A 15,934-nucleotide genomic window follows, 5' to 3' on the forward strand; every position below is an offset into this window, starting at 1 on the left:
CTCAGCAAATTCTGCACCAGGGAGCATCACTGCATGGCTTGGAAAGTGGATGCCCTGTCCTTCCCCTGGGTCAATCTATCGGTCTATGCCTTTCCTCCACTACCTCTCATCCCCAGGGTACTGCTCAAATTAGAGGAAAAAAACAAGTGCAATTCTTTTAACTCCAGACTGGCCTCACCAGCACTGGTGGCCCCTTGCTGCACAACCTGTCCCCACTGCCACCTTCCTCCGATTCCAAACCTCCTGACCCAGAGAGAAGGGGAATTCATGCATCCCCAATTGCAGGCACGCAGCTTGGCTTATTCCCTAACCCCGGATCAATCTGCCAACCTCAATAAACAGGCTGTAGATGTTATACGTGAGGCCAGATGCCCTAGCACTAGAAAGCCTTATGCTGACAAATGGAAAAGGTTCTGCACCTGGATCTAGGTTAAGGGAGCCAATATGGCACAGCCCTCCCTTCCTGTCATCCTGGATTACCTAGCTGACCCACTACACACTGATCTGTCTTTCTCCTCTATAAAAATTCATGCCTGTATCACCTCTGCTCATTTCCCCACTGAGCAGCCCCTTTTCTCACACTCTTTCATCAAACAGTTCCTTAGAGGGGCTAGCAACTTGAGGCCATCCAGAAGAGCACCAACCCCAGCGTGGGACCTTAACTTGCCCTGCCCCCTTTTGAACCAGCTTCTTCTGGAAAGCTAAAGACAGCTTTCCTTCTGGCCGTCACTTCAGCCAGAAGTGTCTCCAAGCTGCAAGCGCTCATGGCTGTGGAACCCTTCATCATCTTTCATGCTGACAGGGTATCCCTCAGAACTAACCCATCCTTCTTGCCCAAGGTGGTGTCCAGTGTGGCTCTCAACAAATCCATTAATTTGCCCACCTATTTTCCTAATGCCCAGAGCAAGGGAGAAAGGATCCTGCTCTCTCTAGATGTGCATAGACAGCTCAGAGTCTATCTAGACAGGACTAAATCCTTCAGAAAGTCTGATCAGTTGCTGGTTAGCTTTGCTACAGCGGCAGAAGGCAAAGCCATCTCCAAACAAGCCATTTCCAAATGGATAGCACACTACATCCATTTTTGCTGCAAACAACATGGAATGCCTCTCCCCAAGGGAATCAGGACTCATTCCACCAGGACAGCCTCCACCTCTGCAGCTTTCCTCAGAGGAGTCCCCACCAGGGACATCCTGGAGACTTCCACTTGGATATCTGTTCGCACTTGTACCAAACATTACCACCTGCCTCTCTTCCCCAAATCCAGGGCAGGGTTTGCCTCTGCAGTCTTGCAGGGCATGCTAGCCAGCCCCTAGTTTCCTTGACTGCCTTCACCCATTTCCTCAGCTTTGGGAATCAACCCAAATGTGATGACTGCAACAGTGAAACACAAAGGACATAGTACAGTTGTGTACACTTATCATAAATGTAGATGTTAGAGTGTATTCACTGTTGCAGTCCTGATTTCCCTCCCTCCACCCCCCCTTTCTTCTCTTCCCTTACAAGGGACATATTGTTATTTGCTTTCTACTGGTGGGGTTCTTCCAGCAGAACCTGGCTCCTACTTGGGGGCTCCTGACAGGTTAGGGCAAGAAAAACAGATGCAATGGCGTCGACTGCCTTGCTTTATATTACTGAAGACCTGACGTCAGTCCTGAAGCGACAGCAACGATGCAGAAATACTTAAGCCTGTGGTATTCGGGCCAGCCGAGGGCTACCCTGGCAGGGGTAACCCAAATGTGATGACTGCAACAGTGAATACATTCAAATATCTACATTTATGTGTACACAACTGTACTTTCTTCTGCCTTGCATCCACTGAGTGCTAGGTAAACTTTGTTTCACTTCAGACACTGAATTAGATTAGCAGGTTGTCGGAGAATTAGCAGAGAATGAATGTATTAAAGTTGTTGACTTTAAATGAAGGAGAATTCATGTTTGCATATGAATTTATTATAGTTAGGAATTTAAAATGAAACTCTTGAATCTTTCTTTTTTCCCTTGCATCCACTGAGTGCTAGGTAAACTTTGTTTCACTTCAGACACTGAATTAGATTTAGCAGGTTGTCAGAGAATTAGCAGAGAATGAATGTATTAAAGTTGTTGACGTTAAATGAAGGAGAATTCATGTTTGCATATAAATTTATTATAGTTAGGAATTTAAAATGAAACTCTTGAATCTTTCTTTTTTCTTTTCAGAAATTTTGAGGAGCATCTTTTCCATTCATTACATTGAACTCCATTAAACATGGGAGAGAATGACTCTGATAACAGTGTTCTGTACTTTGTGCCTGAAGAAGATGAAGATGAGCTGACAACTGAAGAAGCTGTGATGGTTGGCTGTTTGGGTAGAAATGGTCTTGTACCTTCTGCTGGTACGGTTTATGACAGGACAACTGTTTTAATTGAGCAAGATCCTGTAACATTAGATGATGAAGATGATGATGATGATGAAGGACCATGTGGAGGTGATAATCTACCCTTTTTAACAGATGGATGTGACGACGGGTTTCCTTTAATGAGTCATGAAGGAATGTCCCAGGGTTATGTGCAGCACACCATCTCTCCAGATCAGATTCACCTAACTATACATCCAGGTTCAACACCCATGCCAAGAAACATAGAGGGAGCAACACTGACACTGCATTCAGAGTGCCCTGAAACTAAGGTGAAGGAGGTAAGAAAGTGTGCCCTTTGAAGTGTAAATTCCAAAGCTCTAAATTTACAATTGTGAAAGTGAACTAGTGATCACATCAACTTGGTCTACACTGATTTAAGAAAGAAAACTGTTTACATTTTTTAGTTTTTTTTTCATTCACTACCTGCTGTTCATCAAGCCGTCTGTTGGTCTACTGGCCTGTTTGTTCCCCATACACTGAAGCAAGAGCTGATCAACAGTGGCCAATTATATAGGCATCCATGTAATTTAGGATTTTTCTGTTCTGCAGAAACCCACTGCTCATGCCTGGTAACATGCACAGGGTTTGGTGTGCAGTGGACTTTCTCTAGTGATGTATCCCCCTCAGGCAGATCTGCCCTCACATTAAGCCAGGACTCCCATGGGATCTGAGATCCCCACCAGAGATTCATAGGGATTGAGCTATGGAACATTTATTTACCACACCCATGTACTCCCACACCCATTATTTGAGCAAAGCAACGTCACTCCTGTTAGCTCACCAGGATCATAATCTGAGTCTTAATCCCCGGTCACTCATTTAATTTAGATTTAGCATTGCTTTGCATGTGTGTGTGTGTATAAGAAAGTGTTTTTATTTTTTGGTTTGATGGTAGAAGTATTTTGATCCAGTGAACTAAGGGAAAGGAGTATTGCATGGCATAATTTATTTGCTTTCCATGTCATATGGGCAGCATAGTGGATTAGTAGTGTGATCTGGAAGATGACTTCATCTCAGCAATAGTGAGTTTGGGTCTCTAATAGAAACTTAATGGTTGAATATGTGTCATAGAGGGAAAGATTCTACTGAAGACTAAAGGATCCACTTGAGAAACTGAGATTCTATATAGGCATGACATGCATCTGTCCATGTGGAAGATCCATAAGTCCTCATCTCAGGAAATTAACTGTTCAAACTAAATTAGTTTGAAGGTTGTTTGATGTCATAGCATTTTAACTGCTTTACTTGCATTAACATTTGATTTGTCTTGACTGCATCAGTCTCTCAGTATCCTGCCAAGTGGAGCTGTAATGTGTTTTAAGAAAAATGCAAAGTAGTATGTGTCAGCAGTGTTCGTTTGAAAATGGTTATGTACTAATTGGGTATTTGCATTGAGCTGGATAACTTGCTTGATATTTCACCCAGATGGTGGTGGTTGTGACTTTTAACACAGTGGATTTTTCTAGAAAATTCAGTCATCCTGAAGTAAGCAGTATGGGAGGGTGGTTATAAATCTTAATTGGTATAATCCTTTTATGAGACTACCATGGAAGAGTGATTTCATATTGCAAGCAGGCAACGTTATTCTGTTGAGCCTAACCTCAGTGCAACCCAGACTTGTACATTAAAAAAAATATATATTGTGTGTGTGTGTGTGTGTGTGTGTGTGTGTGTGTGTGTGTGTGTGTGTGTGTGTGTGTGTGTGTGGGGGGGGAGGGGGGTTGCTCCCGTCCATATACAGTGTTACCTGCACACCACGTACTTAATGAAATCAGCAGTGAGGTTGCTGCCCCTTGAAGAAGAGAATTCCCATCATAGCAATCTCTGACAGATATGCATGCATGTACACACAACCACTTGTGCTTGCTAGCTCACTCACTCACTCCAGAGCTTGTGCCATACAGTTTCTGTTGCAATGCTCAGTAAAAAACATTTCTTTAGAAGGGAGAATTTTGCTCTTTAACAGAAGTGACCCGGTAAGCCATGTACTTGGTACTGAGCAGTAAGAATAAGTATCCTGAAAGGTGACTGTGATGCTGTACTCTATCGTTAGAGAAAGGTGTGCATCATTTAAAATGTCTAGAGGAGACCATGAGTCATACTGCTTTTTGAGTTCTGAGACTGAAATTGTCCAGAATTGGTCAGCGCTCTGCTCCGGTAAACCAATTCAAATAAGTAATTAAAATGTATTTAGAAATACTTGTGTGTAAAATGTGCGGTTGTGTTACTAAAATTTTATATTTATTCATATTACAAAATGCATTTTAATCTCATTTAGGGTTATAGGGGAGCAGAAGCCTACACCAGCACTCGGTGGTAGTAAGTCTGAGCAAACTACTCTTGAACAGAATGCCGATCCTGTCAATGTGTCCATGCACAGTCGTACACATGGACGCACACATACACAGCTCTGCCTACCAGAGAACCAAGAGCTGTGTGGTAGCAGCATACCCACCTTAAATGACCTTGTGTGTCAAGCAAAACATTTTGTTGAGAGAGGCAGAAATTTGCCTTCTCAACTGAGCAGGAGGTGGCAGGCTGGTAAGCCTCTTATCTGTAGGTGATTTATGGAGAATATGATGTCATTTGAACTGAGTGGTAAATATTTTCCAAGAAGACCATACCTTATGATGAGCAAACTAATTGTTTTCTGTAGCACTCACTTTTATTTATTTATTTATTTTTGTATGTCTTCCCATGTTCACTAACTGTTAACTCCTCGCCTCCCCAGTCCGGCTTGTCCCATTTGTTACTTCACCTGTGAATTTCAGCTGTGAGGGTGTTTTATGCCCTTGTTGGTATCCTGGAAAAATGGGCATTTTTTCTGATGGATTAAAACCACCCCTAAGCATGATGAAGTACGCAGTCTGCTTCAACGTAGAAACATCCATTGTTACGTGGGGATTTCTGTCTGATTTAGAGTGAGATCTGCCACAAGTCCTAGAGCTACGAGTGCTTTATTCCCTTGCTAGTATCCTTGAAATGAAAGCATTTTTTTAATGGCCTAATACACCTCTGAGCATGAGAAAGTGCAGTCTTCTTCACTGCAGAAATGTGCCATACCTGCCCTATACTAGTCCACCCCCCACCTGCAAATTTGCTTTTTTTTTTTCCTTTTCCTTTGCCAGAGAATTATGGCAGAACATAGCCAGCTACACACTCTGTCTCCCCCTTCCACCCCCAGGATGGCCATCTCTTTCAGTCACCCAAGCAGCTAATCAAACCAGAGAGGGTTTTATGTTCCTATGACTACTAGATATTTTTCTCAAGAAAAAGATGTACTTTCCCACACCATCCCATATTTCCTTCAAAGATTGGAGCAGAGCTTCATTTTGTGTAACCAGTTATTTTCAAATACATAACTGAACCCCCATGGATTTCATCAGTCATTCCTTGTGTTTCAAATGTGTCTTTTGCTTTTACATTAAGGTGACAAGAAGGAACAGGAAAGCTGATCATATGTCTGTCTTAAATTCATCTATATTGGATGGTGTCACAATTTGCAGTTTATTTACTAAAATGTTAATTCATAATAGAATAAGATGATTCTGTTGCTGATTGTTTCATTAAAGGTGTAGGCCACTTCCCTTGCTCTCATCCACACTGTGCCCTTATCAGACATGCACTGGAATTTGTCCAAGGTTTTTAACTGCTTGTGAGGTAAATTGTTGTATAGTAGATTAATGTCTATTTCGTGACTTGTATCCTGAAGTGTAGGTTACGCTTTAGGAAGTGCTTTAGTAGGGATGCCTGAGCGGTGATAATTACATAGAGGTTCCAAAAAACTGAAGAGGTCTTTCAAGTGTTTTGCAAGGAATGGGGTTGCGCTTGAATCTGAAAGTGCCGTGCATTTAACAAACTTCTAAAGTCATTCTCACATATTTTTTTCAAAAATAGAGGGATGTAAGGGTGGATTAAAAATACTAGCCACTTTAAAATCCCTCTTAAGGCTGGAAGTATAGCCTTGCGAGGGATTTTAAAGTGGCTAGTATTTTTAATCCACCCTTACATCCCTCTATTTCACTATTTGAAAAAATATGTGAGAATGACTTTAGAAGTTTGTTAAATGCACGGCACCCATCTAATTCTTTGGATGAGAATCTTACTATTAGTGAGAAAGATGCTTTAAATAGTTTAAAGTTTGCTAACATCCGAATCTGTAAACCAGATAAATGGGGTGGATTGGTCTTTATGGATAAAGCTGATTACACTACTGATATCTTAGCTTTATTGAATAGTGCAGCCTATTTGAGGGTCTCCCTCAATGAAATCAATGGGGCCTATCGTAAATTTAAGGGTTTTATTAATGACTTATTTATTGAAGGCCGCATAGACATTGATTTATTCAATTTTCTTAATATAACACACCCAATTATTCCTACACTATTTGAGCTGCCCAAAATGCATAAGAACTTGAATAAACCCCCTTTTCGCCCCATTATTGATGGGTAGGCAGTCCATCACTTATGGTTGTGCCAGATTCGTTGACTGTAAACTAAAAGATTTACTAAAAAATCAGAAACAAATTTGCAAGGATTCCTGGGCTTCTTTGGAATCTTTAAGTGTTTTTTTCTTTTGAAAGAGATTTAAATTTTTTTTACCATCGATGTATGTGACCTTTACACCTGTATACCACAAGACCTAGGGTGTGAATGGGTCAGGGATTTTTTGTTAGATCAGAAGATGGATGGAGATCAAATTGATTTGGTCATATACTTATTGGAATTAGTATTAGCCAATAATTATTTCCTTTTTGAGTCTGAATTTTATTTACAACAAACTGGTGTAGCCATGGGGGTCCCCTTGTGGTGCAACTTTTGCCAATACAGTAATGGCATTTTGGGAAAGGCAATTCCTATTTAAAGACCCCGTGTTCCAGGGTAGGGCCGCCTGGTACACCCGTTACTTGGATGATATTTTTATTCTTTGGAAGGGTGACAGATCTTTGAAAGGGTGACTAGTTTTACTAACTTCTTGAATTTCACATGGGATTTTCAAGAGGATGAGATCTCATTTTTAGATGTAAATTTAGCTAAGAATTTTGTATTACATGCATTCACATCTAAGATTTTTCGAAAACCCACTTATTCAAATGCATTCCTCCACTTTTCCAGCTGCCACCCCTTTCATCAGAAGAGGGGTGTTGTTAAAGGACAGCTAGTAAGAGCGGCTAGGATGGTAACATTGGAGGAAGATTTCTTGGATGAGTGTAGCTTGTTAAGAAATATGTTTATGAAACGAGGCTACCCTGTTAATTTGTTAGAGGAACTTATTTCTGAAGTTTCATCTAAAAGGGCACATGGTTATTTTAAACCAATCCTCAGTTATAAAAATTCATCTGAGAATGAGTGTATTGAGTGCCCCAATGATACTGTAAATCCATCTAACGTATCGATTCCTTTAGTACAACAGCTTGACTATGATAGCAAGGATTTTGTTAACTTGAGTTTTATCACCACTTTTTCTAAAGATGCACCCTTGTTGAAAGCCATTATTTGTAAGAATAGGTATTTCTTAGTAGAGGATAGAGCATTAAGTAAATATGTGGGGGAACAACCCCTTGTAACTTTTAAAAAAGGTAGGAATCTTAAGGCTATTCTTGAAACAGCTAATTATAAATGTCACTGCCCGCATTGCGGGATGTTTAAATGCGGATCCTGCCATTGGTGCAAGTGCATACTGGTAACCAATATGTTTATGATAAATGGTAAAAAATATTATTTATTGGACAAATACAATTGTAATACAAGAGGGGTGGTTTATTTGGCATTATGTCGAAATTGCCCTTCATTCTATGTTGGCAAAACCGACAGGGCCTTTAAAAACCGAATTTATGAACATTGTTATGCCATCACTAAAGCAAATATTACAAATGCTTTAGCTAGACATATTTTATCTTTTCCTACACATGAATTTTGCTTTTTGATTATTGATAAGGTTGCCGAGAATAATAGGGGAGGTCCAGGAGCTTCCTTACAACTTGAGGAAAAAGAACTTTTATGGCAACTCAAGTTGAATGCTTCAGTTTTGCCAGGACTGAATGACACTATTTCCATCAAGAGTGTTTTGAAATTGAAGGCTTTACGTAGATAATTATCATTGTGTTTCTATAAAAACCTTTTTAATGTTTCTGTATATATTGCTCTTTGAACATTAATTTTGTTTTTTGCTTATTTTTGTATTTATTTATTATTTTCAAGCATTTGCTTTGCTAAGAAAATGTTGATGGTTAGACTTATGTAATTTATTTTGTAGTTGGAGATTTTTTTATTTTGAGGCATGTCTTTTATTTTGGTGGATAATGAGGCTTTTATTGTGAATTTTTTTCTTTGGATAGGAAATGATGTCATTTCTTAATTGTTTATTTAAATGTTTATTTCCCATGTAATTATGTCTGAAGAAGTTTATGTATTATATAAACGAAAGCGCTAACCTACATTTTTTGTGTGCAGTGTGATACTTTTTGTCTTCTATTTTTTACTCAGCATACGAGCTTGTATCTTAGCTAGTTTTTAGTAGTCCATATTCTATAGTGAATACTATTTATTCACCTCCTAATTTTCCTTGTAACTTAGTATAATTATAGTTCCATTATTTCAGTATTGTATTGTTGTCACAAAATGTTATCATATTACACTTAGTTATTTTATACAGCATTGTGTAATACCTCTTTCTGTTACAGTTTGTGCAGCTGTCTTTTTGACTTTGTTTATAACTCTCAGGTGTAATCATGAATTATAAATTGTATTTTTGTACTGGAGCTTTTCTCCTCAGGCCTCTGCTGAAAAAAGGATCTTTTTAGGCCTAGTCAAACTAAGTTGGTAAACAAATGCCAACAAATAGATAAATCTCCTTCTGCTGAAATGTTTAAGATATTGAATGAAAGAGGAAAATGCTGCAAATGTTCAAACAGCCTTTTTCTTTCCCATATTACAAATTTTCAAAGAACCTGGCACTTCTAAACTTGGCAGTTTTGGCTTTTGTGGAAAAAAAAAAGCTGTCTTGGCAGAAGAGTAAAACATCTTTGAAAAAAAAATGTCAGGGCAAGCCTAAGGACCCAAAGGTTCCTTTTCAGGCAAAGTTTCTAATTTTTGACTATGCTCCCTTCGATACAGACTTCATTGTAAACCCATCCACCCACCCATACACAGTTCCTTCTGGAATTCCTAAGATTCCTTCGAACCAACACTATCTGGTCTTTATAGTCATTTATTATCTCATCCATCAGGGAGTACTAGAACGTATCCATTACTGTTTAAGAGGAAAATTATTCCAATATTTTCTTTATCCCAAGAAAAGAAGGGACTTTTAGACTAATTGTGAGCCTATCCATTCTGATGTTAAGGTATCAAGCTCGTTTACTTCTGATCTTTACCAGAGCTCTGTTCATACCTCTCAACCTCATAGTGCAAGAAATATGAACAAAGTTTAAAGTAATGTGGGAGACAAAGGCCCAAAAATGTGGGCAGGATTTAAATACTGATCTTATAAACTTACAAAGTTGTTGGAATAAAAAGAGGTTTATTAACATGCATTTTATGAAGAATATGAAGTCTAAACTAAATATGTCATTATGTAGTGATGTCAATCCCCAGTGATTTGCCAGCTTGCCAGAAAACCACATATTTTATGAGAAACGGACCAAAAATAGGCAAAAGTCTGGACAGTTGAGAAGTATGGTTCTGTTGGTTACCTTCTACTTGAATGTTTCTCCTTATATCCCTGTTCATCCAGAGTGCAGAAAGTATTTAAGACTCTGTATTTTGGGATATCTATTTTAATTTACTTTTCATTTTGAGCTTTCCACTGCGCCATGAATGTTCACAAAGTCTCTAGACCCTGTCATAATGTTCAGCAGACTCCAGGATACCTTCATGTGTCTCTATTTGAGTGACTTCCTCACTCAACCTACTTCAGATCAAAGGATTCTTCATGATTACAGTTCAGTATCAACGTCTCTCTCAAACTGAGGTTCACTTTTAATTTCAACAAATAGTATGGTTGTGTAAAGAGAGGATAACAGTACATCCAGAAGAGAAAAAAAGACTTGGGGGTAGGAGGGAGGATTAAATACTGCAACAGTGAAGAGGAGGACATCCATCATTATGGTAAGAGTTTACACAACTATACTATGCCCTTCTAGTTTACTGTTGCAGTATTCTTAACATGAGGGAGAGTGCCAATGGTCAGGAAGAAACTTGGGAGGAGGAAGGACCCATAGAGCTCTCTAACACCATTCATGGCCTTCTAATGTTTAACCCCTTGAAAATGCATCAGAAAAAGCCACAGCTCTAGTAGAGTGAGCTTTAACCGAGAAAGGAAGAGTCTTACCATGAAGAACATAACACAAAGAAATAGCTTTTGAAATCCAGGAAGAAATGGTCCGCTTGGAAACTGCCAATCCCAAAGACCTGGGATGAAAACAAACCAAAGCTGATCAGATTTCATGATGTCCTTAGTCTTATACAAATAAAATCTGAGTTGTCTGTGCATGTCCGGGGTGTGTAAAACTTTCTCACTAAGAGATTGTGGAGAAGGGGGGAAAAGTAGGGAAATGAATAGATTAAGTGACAACTCCTTCACCACCTTGGGCATAAAAGAATTGGTACACAAGGACACCCTGTCCTTATGAAAAAGCAAAAAAGGCTGACAAGCCATAAGCGCTGTTATCCAGACAAGATATTGCCAGAACCCACCTACTATCCACTTTCCTCTATGACTCCCCTATATTTACTAACCTCAAAAAAAAAAATACCCAGACTTAAGCAAACTTGAATCATGCTACCATAAGATAGCCAGATTTGCTGCAAATCTGCTCCACAGAACCCATGATTGTCTTGCTCTGAAACAACTCGTATGGCTAGAGCTGCCCAACCCACTAACTGCACTGACCACTGCTTCTCAGACTGAGTCCCAAAACCTCCTTAAAGTAGCACAGGAGTTTGTGGCCTTCATGAAAATCTTGAGAACACTCTCATTCTTCTACCTCTGAGGCCTCCCCATCTGAAAGGAGCAGGGAACTAGATTTTCATGAGGAGAATGAGTCCTGTGCCTCAGAGGATGAGGAAGAATTGTCTTCCTCTGGCCATTTGTCATCTCAAACTTGACCAAACTCAGACCCCACTCTCTTCTGCCTCCCCCCCTGAGGACCTTTCCTTCAGAGGTACCTTACATAGAATGAAGGAAGCTTTCATTTTGGAAAGTAAGCAGTTCTCCTAGGTTCAGACCCACTACAGGGAACTGCTAAGCTTATCCTCACCCAGACCACTGGCTATTCTTGCAGTACATGTTGTCTTGGATGATGACTTTGAAGACATAACCCTGCATCCTGACTCTCTCTACTTCCTGCACCTAGGAAACCAGACAGGGTTTTTAGTGTTTCAGTCTCAGATGCAACTCTATTAAAGTCTGAAAGCTGACCTTTTTGTTGTGTCATTTGAATTCACAAAATATGTTACTTAAGGACCAACAAGACATTCCCTGCCTAATGACAGGGAAGGCAGATTACTCAAAAGATTTGGGAAGAAAGCCTATGACTGTGCCTCACTGTCAGTGAGAGCTTTGAATTGTCAGTTCCATATGCTGAAGTACCTTGAATCTCTTCAAAACAAAAATGCTAGCTAAGATAGACTCTGTTGCAGAATCCAGAAGACAGCCAGAGAAGCTTTACAACTCCCCACCCACTCCCTAAAATGTGGCTGTGAATCCTTAGATGCTTATTGCAGAGGAACTGCCACAAGTTCTTTAATCCACAGGCATGCATGGCTCAGGACCCAGCCCCTGTCAGATCAGGTAAAGAGCAAGGAATTCTGTTTTTTGGTCTTCCAGCTGAGCAGACCTTTGAGAAACTGGACAAAAAAGGAAAGCAAATTAAAACACAGAGATATCAAAAAACCTGATGTAGAAAGGCACCATCTTTTGAGTTAGCTTTTCTGCCTTGCTTCCTAGGAATCTCCAGTAGTGTGCTCGCATTCCCCTCAGCAAAAGTTACATCCGGTATTTTGGCCAACCTCCAGTCAACCCAAGGCTGTCTCGTTGCCCTGCACTGTGAGACCCTGCGTGAGTGGAACACTGAAGTGGTTTCAGCTACACTAGTGTATGTTAGAGTTGTATTTAATCTGTCCTCCAAACTGAAGACTCTCTCCCTTCACTGTACGCGTGCACACTACTGCCCCCTCCCATTTCTCTCTTCTTATAGTACTCCTAGGTCAATTACTTCAAACTACTTTCTCTTGGAAAAAGTTTACCTATGTACTTGCAGCCCATACTTCTTTTGTTTTTCCCTGCAGAAGTGATGGTCCTTTTCACCACTCTGTACTAGATTAGTACCATAACATTTGTAGTTATTAGGAAAATACTGCACCACACTGACCTGGAATTAACTTAGCTTGATTTTCCTGTTTTCTTTTTAACAGCTGGCCTAGTCCAGTTTTTCTGACTCAACCTTATATTACTTTCTTGTCTATGCCCCTCCCCCACCTTGAAACTGCACACCTCCCCTCCCACTCATGCTTAATTACAGAGGTATCAAAAAACCTGTTGTAGAAAGGCACCATCTTTTGACTTAGCTTTTCTGCCTTGCTTTATAGGAATCCCCAGTAGTGTGCTCGCATGTAAGTACACTTACTATACTCTACTAAACTGCTGCTGCCCTATTTTCAGCTCCTATCCCCTATCAACCCTCTGCATCCTTCTAATTTCACAGACGGTGCCTTATGCCAGTGCCTCCTTACCTCTGAGCTAGTTCTCAGCTTCACTAATAACTTACTGCTGGCTTTCTTCCTTCTACTTGGCTCTACCCGCTCCATTCGTGCTGCGGGCTCACTCCGCACCCCTACCCTGTCCCCAATTCTCACCCACCCCCACTACTCCTACTTTTATTTCACTACTCCCCACCCACAAAACACAGTAGTCAAAACCTTACCCTCTTTGCCCCTCCTCCTTTCACCCACAGTCATTAAATACATCACTAATTAGACATCACTCTGTCACTACCCCCTCTCACCCCACAGCTTTTCTCTCCAACTACAAATCCTCCCATATTAAACTACCTTTTTCTAACCATGCTTTCCTTACCGTTCCTAACACTCTGAACCCCCATCTCCCTCCTAGTACTCCTAACAACTTTATACCATGCCAGCTCCTATACCTCCAATCAGTTTCCACTCTCTACTCCTTTCCATACTTCCACGCAAAAACCATCTCCTCCCTCACACAAATAATCATTTCTTTTCCATCTCATCTTCTCTGTTTCAGTTCAATCCTCTGCACATTTGTAATCCTAAAATTGTTTTCACTACAGCAAAGACACTTGCTCTTAAACAAATACTAGACCATCCAGAATACCCTAAATCCAAACCAAAACACACTAAAATAACTTCCTTCAGTAACCTCGTCTTAGCTGGAGACATTCACCCCAACCGCGGACCTAAGCCATCCACAAATAATTACCACCCCACTTCCTCTAACCTTTCATCCCCCTACAATTAAGTTTTTTACACTCAGTGCCCACAGTCTCAAAAACAAAGCACATCAGTTTCAAGCATGACTGAGTCATAACCAACCTGACATTGTAGCCATCTGTGAAACTTGGCTCAAACTCCACATCTCTGACTCTGAAATCCTACCCTCTGGATATCACAATCTTAGATGCGACTGCCCAAAGAAAAAAGGCTGAGGTGTTGAATTAATCTATTCCAATCTACTTACCTTAATTCCCCTACCAAAACCCATTCTTAAATTCGCCAATGCAGAACTAACAGTCTGTCTACTAAAAATGAATAATCACAAAAGCCTCTGTATCATTGCCCTTTATATCTCACCTGGAAATAACGTTTCAACCATTGAAGACATACTCCAATGGGCCTCGGCTGAAATTAACCTCTAAACTTGCATACTAGGTGATGTAAACATTAATTGGAATAAGATAAACAGTCCCATGCCCTCCCTGTCTATTAACCTCTCTAACTTTACTCAAGTAATCCACTCCATCATCAGACTCAATAAAACAAATCCCCCAGGATCCACTCTTGATTGGATCTTAGACACCCATCCATATAAAATTACCAACTCTGGCACCATCTCTGACTTTTATTAGTGAACACCTCCCAGCATTCATTTACCATGCAACCGTCTCCCATCCACACCAACATCAATATATTCAGACCCGCAACCTTAGTAAATTTGACCCCAAAACCTTCTCTTACTATCTCAAACAAATGAATTGGATCATTCTAAAAACCCTTCCACTCGATAAAGCAGTAGACCACTTGAATTCTACTTTCCTAGACACTCTAAATTCCTCTAGCTCCACCAAGGGAAAAAAAAAAAGAATAAAAACTGTAATTGCCCCTTGGCTAACCAAAGAAACGAAGCAAATTATGCATCAGAGAGACAAATCCTGGAAGCTTTACCAAAAGAATAAATTTCCCGAAACCCTTCTCCAATATACACAGCTCCATAACTTTGCAAAAAAACAAATCTTCAAAGACCAAAAATCCTACTACACTAAGCTCCAGTCCAACCATCCACAAAACCCTAGGCTTTTTTGGAACTCCATAAATTCACTCCTCAACCCAAGCTCCAAAAATAACCCATATCCGACCCAAGTAAATATGACCTCGAATTAGCCTCACTATTCAACTTTCTTTATACAGACAATGTCCAACCCAACAACGACCCATCTCTCCCACATTCCACCTCATCTAAGTCCCCAAATAGTCCTCCCCCATGTTTGAGTTTAAACCTGTCTCCACAAACTACATAATAAGACTTCTATCCAAACTTAAACCCTGCTCCAATGCACCTGACAACATCCCGTCTTCTTTTCTCAAGTCTGCTGCCCATGGTATAGCTCTCCCAATTAGTATCCTAATTAATAGATCTGTAAAGGAATCCTATGTCCCTGAACTTTGGCGTTCCACCTTTATTCTTCCTCTCCACAAGGGAGGCAAAAACACTAACATTTCAAACTTCCGCCCTATAGCTCTTCCCTTTCCAATCTCCAAAATCGTAGACAAATGCATTCACCTCCAACTTATGCATTTTCTGACTAAAAAACAACTTCTTACCCTTACCCAGCATGGCTTTCGACCTGGACATAGCACTGTAACAGCTCTACTTTCATTCTTAGAAACTGTCAATCAAGCCCAATATTCCAGGAACTTAGTATCCACAGTGCTCCTAGATCTCTCTAAGGCATTCAGTACAATTTCCCATAAGCACCTTCTAAGTCGTCTATCAAACATAAATCTCTCCCAAAACACTCTTTCCTGGTTCTCAAGCTATCTGTCTGATAGATATCAGACTGTGAAATGGAAAAAAAGGCAACTCACCTTTCTTACCTACTCCTACTGGAGTATCACAGGGGTCCATCCTTGGACCAATGCTGTTTAATATCTTTATCAATAACTTTAACTCTGCTATTCCTAATGCCAAAGTCATCCAATATGCAGATAACTCTACACTTGTCTGCTCTGCCTCTAACCTCTCTGAACTCCTATCTAAAACTGACTGCCTTCTCAACAACTGAGATCTGG

General features: G+C 40.3%; 1 protein-coding gene across 2 annotated transcripts in view; it reads left to right on the forward strand.

Moving 5' to 3' along the window:
* Positions 1-2,196: 2,196 nt before the first annotated feature.
* Positions 2,197-15,934, forward strand: part of MTF1 (metal regulatory transcription factor 1) — a gene marked incomplete at its 5' end in the record, with an annotated part of 172,966 nt that continues 159,228 nt past the window's right edge. For both annotated transcript variants that reach the window (XM_044083572.1, XM_044083581.1), the window contains 1 exon segment: positions 2,197-2,674. In XM_044083572.1, coding sequence (XP_043939507.1) covers positions 2,246-2,674 — 429 coding nt within the window.

The sequence above is a fragment of the Protopterus annectens genome, chromosome 1.part1, assembly GCF_019279795.1.
Source record: "Protopterus annectens isolate FY-2018-M chromosome 1.part1, PAN1.0, whole genome shotgun sequence".
Lineage (NCBI taxonomy): Eukaryota > Metazoa > Chordata > Ceratodontiformes > Protopteridae > Protopterus > Protopterus annectens.